Source organism: Natrix helvetica, assembly GCF_964273705.1.
Source record: "Natrix helvetica genome assembly, chromosome: 2".
Taxonomy (NCBI): domain Eukaryota; kingdom Metazoa; phylum Chordata; class Lepidosauria; order Squamata; family Natricidae; genus Natrix; species Natrix helvetica.
In genome coordinates this window covers 261,574,841-261,583,238 of record NC_138552.1, presented here as the reverse complement: position 1 = coordinate 261,583,238, position 8,398 = coordinate 261,574,841, and the positions used below count along the sequence as shown (strand labels likewise).

The following is an 8,398-nucleotide window of genomic DNA, read 5'->3' as shown; positions in this document are numbered from 1 at the left end:
TCTCCACATCTTTTCTACATCGTGGTGACCAAAACTGATGCAGTATTCCAAGTGTGGCCTTACCAAGGCATTATAAAGTGGTATTAACACTTCATGTGATCTTGATTCTATCCCTCTGCTGATGCAGCCTAGAACTGTGTTGGCGTTTTTGGCAGCTGCTGCACACTGCTGGCTCATATTTAAATGGTTGTCCAGTAGGACTCCAAGATCCCTTTCACAATTACTACTGTTGAGCAAGGTACCACCTATACTGTACTTGTGCATTTCACTTGATACACCTTTCCTGATAATCTTTATTATAAAAAGGCATAAACTTTCATGAGTTTCAGCTCAGTTCCTCAGAGATGCCACAATGACATTCAACATCATTGATCATTATATCTCTCTGGATGGAAAATGAAACATTGTATTACAGAGTTCTTGCTGAGCCTTTACGACCACTGCCAAGAATGTTTAGTACCAGGGAATATATTGTGTGATGTTACACAAATTTCCATTTTCTGATTTATATTAGTATACCGTATATCTTCCATCCATCCATCCATCCATCCATCCAATTTATGATCTGCTTAGTGCTACTATAGTGGTTTACAGAGAACTACTGTAGTGTTACTGTAGTGCTAGTATACTGGTTCATTGGGAAAAATTCAGTGGAAAAGGCTGCTCAGACAATTGGGAGTTGTATCCTTTTATGGTTGATAGAGCAAGAATAAATAGGAGTATAATCAGCCCTGAAAACCAAGCAAGTTCTATTTCATTTTTGGTTTTTTTAACTAAGAGTTTCCAGTGGGAGAAAGGATCATAAGACTAATCATAATCACTGTAGAGAAGAGATAGTGATTAGGCAGTTGTGTGGAATTAGATGTTTAGTTATATATGTAGTGTTTTCAATTCAGTTTTGTAAGTAAAAACATTTATCAGTGCAAACTTGAGTGAATATCACCATTTAATGTAAATTTATATTTTTTTTCTTTCTTGATTTGCTCATTAAGGAAAAGGCCTTTGAGTACTACATATCAGGATCTTTCATCATAATTCTACATCAAAATTTAAAATATACAGGGATTTCCCTTTTTGGATTGGAAAAAGAAAACCTTCACTGATGACAGACTGTCTTTGAAGGTTTGTGCCACCGCATCAGGAAGACACTGCTGAATATTCTTAGATGCTCCTAGGTCTGAGAAAAATGTCAAGAGTACCAGTTAGTCAAAAGAAAAGTGTGTGTGTGGGGGGGGGGGGGGGCAGCTTTGAAATATAAAGGACAAATATTGCCCAAATATTCTATTTGAATCTGGAGATGTTTAATAGCTAGATGATGTTGAATGAATAATTTAAACCAGTGGTGGGATTCAAATTTTTTTTTTTACTGTTGGTTCTGTGGGCAGAGCTTGGTGGCCGTGGAAGGGGAAGGATACTGTAGAATCTCCATTGCCGCGTCACTCCAGGATAAGGTTACTCCAAAATCCCCATTTCCTCCCGATCAGTTGGGACTCAAGAGACAGAGAATAGATGGGGATGGGGCCAGTCAGAGGTGGGATTTACCGGTTCTCAGAACTACTCAAAATTTCCACCTACCGGTTCTCTAGAACTGGTCAGAACCTGCTGAATACCACCTCTGAGTTAAACCCAGATTTAGTAGAAATGTATTGTGTACGGAACGTAATACCGTATTGTTTTGTGAGTAGGTTCCCCCCAAGTCCTGTTATACTATGTCATCATGATGACTGTGCATGTGTGATCCTGGGAGGAAGGAGCAAAAGGCATTGGATGTGTATGGCAAAAGTGTGTATTTCCAGCAGGGTTACTAAACCATGAAGATCATTCCGGCTACCAACCTAAAGCAAAAAGACACATATATTGGGCAGCAAAGACATAGCAATGTGCTGGAGGCAAATGATCAGTTTAATGACAATAGCAAAGACGTTACTTCATATTGTGTGAGAGAAGGCAATGATAAACCACTCTAGTACTTTATGAAGAAAACCACACGAACATATAAGATAAAGTGACTGATGAAATAATGCTGTATCATGAGTTTCTATAGTTAGATGGCACTTAATATCCTACTGAGGAAAAGCTGAGGATCTTTTGGACTACTAGTGGGTTTATAACACAGCTAGAATCAAAACTTTCAGACATCTACTTGCTGATGTTGCCATACAAAAAGAGAGCAACCAAAGCTGCAAGGTCAGAATTACAATGGGAACATAGAACATACAAAGCATGAACACGTGAAAGCTCAACGTAATGAAAGATGAAATGAAACTATTACATACTGACATCACAGGCATTAGCAAATTGAAATGGTCTAAAATTGAACACTGTCAGTCAGGAGATTATGTTATTTGCTACTCAGGATGCAAACAACAATAACTAAGCAATGGTGCTGCTTTCATAGTGAAGAAAGATATAAGAATGGCAGTACTTAGATACAATGCATTCAATAACCAAATAATATCACTTTATTGACAACCCCTAGTTGAAGTTTATACTTCAACATTAACAATGGTGAAGAGATGGTGTGCTTTAAGATCAAGTTCAACATACCATGCAAACAAGATGTGCTGCTTGTAGTTGGAGACTGGAATGCCAACATTGGAAACAGTACATAAGAAAATATAATTCACTGTGTAGCCTAGAAAACAGAAATGAAGCAGAATAATGACTTATCACTTTCTGCCAGGCCAGTGATTCTTTCATTGCTAAGACATTCCTTAACTAAAACGAAGCCTATAGTCATGGACATTACCAGACAGAGAACAAATTGACTCTGATGGGAGATGAAAGAATGTTACAATACATTACTGTAATCCATGTGGGATTAATACAATTGCATTGGTCTTGATTTTGTACAATTGCTTTGGAAATATTCTAATAAAGAAAAACAGGCCAAACATTTTCTAAATAAGTAAATAAATAAGAAAAATAAATATCTTCTACACTTTCTTTGCTTAGGTCCTGGAATGTAACTGTTGATCACGATATGGAAGCAGACATATTATAAACTATATTGATTATCCAGAAAACACTGAAAGTATATAGACAAAAGGTTTGAAAAGTTATCTATAGATTGAATCAGAGAATAAAAGAGAAAATTGCCAGAATACTGAATTTTAAACTTGGTTGAAAGAAAATCACTTTACCCTGATCAACTGATTACAGAGAACAAAAAACAAAGTGAGAAAGAGAAAAAAACTAAGAAAAGCATAAAATTAAGGCAAAATTAAGTCAAAAATGCAATTTAAAAAGAAAAAACATGATGTTTTTATATTCTCCCCCTGCCTGTGCCTAACTAATTAAAATTATAGTCAAAACAAGAGGCTAAACTTGTATCTTTCTCCTACTGATACTGTCTTTTTAATCATCTTAGTATTCAAAGATGTTAGTTTGTTCATTAGAGCCTTACAATTCAAAATTGTTTTATTTCATTTCCTAAAATGTTTCTACCCAAATATGAATTTGGATTTTCTCAATTGTTTTCTAACCTGCTTTCCTTTTCTTCCTCTTACATTTTTCCTCATTTACCCTGGTTATATCATATACTGTTTCAGTTTGTGGCTTCTTATTTTTCTCTAAAATTTGATACCCAGTGATGGATTTCTCAGGATTGTTTCTCTTTAGTCATGTTTACATGTAAATTTACTAATAGAATCTATTTATGCTTTAATGAAAAAAATGTTATAGGTAGGGAAAGCTATAGAAACTGTAGCTTTTATGGTTAAAAAAGGTTATGCTAAAAATTAGGCTTTGAAAAAGGATTCACAGAAATGATTTTTTAAAAAAAGAATGTTAATGCAAAAATTCATAAAGATCTTATTTGATAGTTTCAGGATTTCTACCTGCTATTTCTGAAGAGAAAGGCTTTATTGGACAGTCTGGAAAAGCTCCAAGTATTTTCAAGGTTTGGAAGAGATTAAGAGCATCCTTTTGGGCTTTCAAAATCAGTACAGCATATGGATTGGTCTGGTCTTACATCGTTGGCTATGTCTAAGGGATTTTTTAAAATAAAATTCAAGGAGATATAAATGAGTCATTAGAGAACCAACTATTTTATGTGTGGAGGGCAGCTGATTTATATGGTTGCCATTGGACTTTTGCCAGGAAGAAATAATTCTGGGGAATCCAGATCAAGCTTTGTATATGCAGATAGATAAATCTCAAGGCTGTACATTTTAGAAAAACAGGTACCAACATTTGTAGTAGAGAGCAAGCTGTTGTTCAGTCCATCTTTTTATGCTGCTAGGGAAATTGGAACTGGTTCTTAATGTTCAACATGAAACCCTGTTATTCTCTGCTGGATGGGGTGAAATTTATATTGTTCTTAAGCTGTGATGTAGTTGAAAGCAAAATGACTTATATCATTGCATATTCTAATTTGCATATTGCTGTCGGAATTATTGTAGTTTGTGAGTGGCTTAGTTATGTTTTATAATTTTATTTTTTGTGAATTGTGTTCTTTGGATAGCAATTAGTCAATAAATAAAATCAAACCACACAATAACATTTTGTTGTTAAAATGACTAGAAGACCAAAAGAATGTGGCATTTTATAACATTGATTGTTGCTGGTTTTAACATTTTTAGCACAGATACCAAACGGAGTGTACACGGGAGAAAGTACCAAGATAAATAATTAAAAAATATTAATAAAATCCCAATAGTTACAGCATTGGAGAGATCCCTCGCAGAATAGAAAGAAAGACAAGACCCTCCTGGCGAAAGAGAAACTAACCGCCCAAAAGCGAGACGTGACATCTCATGAAGCCCCGCCCCTCGCGCGGAGGGGCGGCCGTTTTTTCCCCCGCGCGGTACTGTGGCCGTCCTGTCCAATCAGGAGTAAGCAGCAACTTGCCGCTTCGAGATAGAGCGCGGGATTGCTGTCGTCCTATCGGCTACTGGCGTGCTCTACTTTTCGTGGTTTTGCCTGGTTCTCCTCCAAGGTTTTCTCCCCGGCTAAACCGAGATTAACCAGAAAACACAGTATTTTCGCCCGATAAAAATAGTGTGTTTTCCTGGCGAGGGAGGAGAAAGAAGCGCATGTTTTGGCGGGCCGTTCGCGGGGCGAAGGGAGAAGGAACAGCCGAGAAATGGCTACTGGATTCGGGTCATTGCTGCGCGAGTGCCCGCTCCTCTTGCCCCAGAACCGGGAAAAGAGTGTCTATGAGGGCTTCGTCACCGCCCAGGTACCGAAACACTCGGGGCGAGCGAGGAGGGGTGGCGGTGGCAGTTGGAGTATCTCAATTCCAGTTCATCCATGTTTTTTCTCTTTCTTTTCCAAGAACGTAGTGTAGCAGGTATGGGATAGGATGGTCCCCGAAAACCACCCTGATGATGATGATGATTTCTGTGTTCGTTAAGAATTGTGATCCTGTTTTTTCGGAAGTATTGCATTGGTTCTTTTCAGAAAGTGCCCTTCCTCCTATGGAAGAGATACCTCATAAATGCAAAAATAATGAGATTAAGCTCATAGTGACAGGAAGGTTGTATCGTTTGCAATACTTTGAGCAGACTAACTCCACCCTGTTTTCTCTCTCTCTAGCATCTCTAATGGCATACACACAAAATTGAAATATTGTAGGAGAGTCGTATAAACCTCTGGTATCAGAAGTCCTGTAGCCTTTTAAGGCTTACCAATTTTATTCTAAGACATAATATAAGTAAAAAGTCTGTAGAGATTCTCAGTCATCCAGGTCATGGTTGTCCCAAAGGTGGTTTTTCAGGAGGCAATTGGACTTTCTTGTTTGTTTGTTTTTCTTTGAGGAACTTTCATTTCCCATCCAAGAAGCTTCTTCAGCTCTGGCAAGATAGTGGATCTTGCTAGAGATCTTCAGCCCTGATGATAGTGGAAGGATTGATACTATCCTGACAGAGCTGAAGAAGCTTCTTGGATGAGAAGTGAAAGTTCCTCAAAGGGGGAAAAAAACCCAAGAAAGTCCAATTGCTTCCTGAAAAACTACCTTTGGGACAACCATGACCTGGATGACTGAAACTCTCTGCAGACTTTTAGCTATACAATTTGGGATAAACATCCTTTGAATTGTGTGGGAGTAGGAATGAATTTCCAGAGGAAAAACTACAGGCTACCGGAATCGGGAGCACTACTCAGGTGACCCTGAGGACACATATAAACCTCCAAGTGCTTCAATGACCCTTTGAAACAGGGCTGTCAAACTTGCGGGTTGTGGGCAATGTTCCCTCTAATTTTTTTTCAGTGTGGGTGAAAAAGTTTAGTGTTTGAGCGGCACATTTTCATGCCTGAGCACCTGAATTTTTTTCAGATGTCACCCAAGGCAACAACGAAATCAGTGTTATTTGAAACTCAAAGTTGTATTTATTCAAGATACACGTTTAATTAAAAGTGTTATACATCAGTATCACTTATAACTGCAAGTTTGCAATATTAAAATACTTGTATAGTGTTTACGGTAACAATGTTTACTCCAGCTTTACGTTTCGACATCAGCACTGACTGATGATGTACCTATAGGGTTATTACAATTATCTTTTCAAATTCATTTTGGATTAAATAAAAAAGAGCTTTGAAATGAATATATAAATGGCACTTAATACCAGTAATATTAAAATAGTAAATGTTTGATATACTTCATTTTAATGAATTTCACTTGATATACTTCATTCTAATGAGTTCACATTAAATTGCAAAAGTTGTCTATACACTGTATGCTTCTGTGAATGTATTGTGTGCAATTTGCTATTTTAAATGAGTAAAATTATTAAAATCCCCATACATAAAGTCTCATTCACATGTAACAGTTTTCTTCCATCATTAATTTGTAAAGTCAAGGATTTATTGCCTGCATGTTCAACAATGCCTGAAGGGTGTTTTGATTGCGATTCCCTAGCCGCTCTGTAGTCCGTGTCCAGCAAATATGCGACGCTGCGCGGCACTTAGAAACTACTGTGCGGCGTATTCCAGGCACGTGCGTGGCCGCGCAGGTGCGCACCTTAGAGGGAACAGTGGTGGTGGGCCGGATGCGTAACTCGCTGGTCACTCTAACGCCTGGTTTAGTGAAGGGGGAAGTTCAGATAAATCACATAACATTGCATGTTTGACACCCCTGTTCTAAAAGAATGTAAATGACCAGCTGTCTGCAAGGATATAAATCCTTCCATTCCCCACTATCCTGTCAGAGCTAAAAAAGCTTCTTGGATGAGAAGCAAAACATTTTCAAAGAAAAAGCAAAGTCTAGTTACCTCCTGAAAAAGTACTTTTGGGACATATTATAGTAAGTAACCTGAAGGTTTTGGGCTTTTTGAAGCGCTGGAAAATCCATCTACAGTAGGATTCCCAGTCTTAAGTTAGCCTTCCAGTTCTGTCCTCTACATTAGGTACACTACAATCTCTTTATTTTCTACCAGGATAAGTAAAAGCCTATTTCAATGATGACTTTTTGTGTGCCAAAAGTGGGGCGAGGTGGTGGTGGTGCGGGCGTGTGCCCACAGCCATAATTCTATGCACCCCCCCTGCGCATACGCGTGATGCCACCCCCCACCGCCCTCCCCCTGCTTTTTGCACATGATGGCCTTTTTTCGCCCTCCCCACCTCCAGAGGCTTTCTAGGAGCCTGGGGAGGTTGAAAACGCCTCCCCCCTCCTGAGGTCCTCCGGAGGCCGGAAATAGATGGTTTTCTGACTTTCGGTTTGCCCATTGGGCTGTTTTTCTCCCTCTGAAGGCTTCTCTGCAGTGAACCATTGCAAGTGAATCTGGCTTCCCCATTTATTCGTCAGAAGGTCACAAAAGGCGATCACATGATCCCCCCAGGACATTGCAGCTGTCATAAATACAGGTGAAACTCAAAAAATTAGAATATTGTGCAAAAGTTCATTTATTTCAGTAATGCAACTTAAAAGGTGAAACTAATATATGAGATAGTCATTACATGCAAAGCAAGATAGTTCAAGCCATGATTGGTCATAATTGTGATGATTATGGCTTACAGCTCATGAAAACCCCAAATCCACAATCTCAGAAAATTAGAATATTGTGAAAAGGTGCAATATTCTAGGCTCAAAAGTGTCCCACTCTAATCAGCTAATTAAGCCATAACATAACCTGCAAAGGGTTCCTGAGCCTTTAAATGGTATCTCAGTCTGGTTCAGTAGGAATCACAATCATGGGAAAGACTGCTGACCTGACAGTTGTGCAGAAAACCATCATTGACACCCTCCATAAGGACGGAAAGCCTCAAAAGGTAATTGCAAAAGAAGTTGGATGTTCCCAAAGTGCTGTATCAAAGCACATTAATAGAAAGTTATGTGGAAGGGAAAAGTGTGGAAGAAAAAGGTGCACAAGCAGCAGGGATGACCGCAGCCTGGAGAGGATTGTCAGGAAAAGGCCATTCAAAAGTGTTGGGGACTTTCACAAGGAGTGGATTGAGG

The 8,398-nt window shown here is 38.7% G+C and overlaps 1 protein-coding gene and 1 long non-coding RNA gene across 2 annotated transcripts in view; one reads left to right on the top strand and one right to left on the bottom strand.

Moving 5' to 3' along the window:
* Window positions 1–2,012: 2,012 nt before the first annotated feature.
* LOC309386730 lies at window positions 2,013–4,764 on the bottom strand. Its single transcript, XR_014174478.1, has 3 exons — window positions 4,665–4,764; window positions 3,840–3,987; window positions 2,013–2,635 (listed from the first exon to the last, which is right to left on the bottom strand). It is a non-coding gene; the product is annotated as an uncharacterized lncRNA (long non-coding RNA).
* Window positions 4,765–4,826: 62 nt separating this feature from the next.
* FANCL (FA complementation group L) overlaps window positions 4,827–8,398 on the top strand; it is a 39,451-nt gene continuing 35,879 nt past the window's right edge. The window contains exon 1 of the mRNA XM_081942358.1: window positions 4,827–5,182. Coding sequence (XP_081798484.1) covers window positions 5,087–5,182 — 96 coding nt within the window. The 5' untranslated portion in view covers window positions 4,827–5,086. The remainder of the gene's footprint in view (window positions 5,183–8,398) is intronic.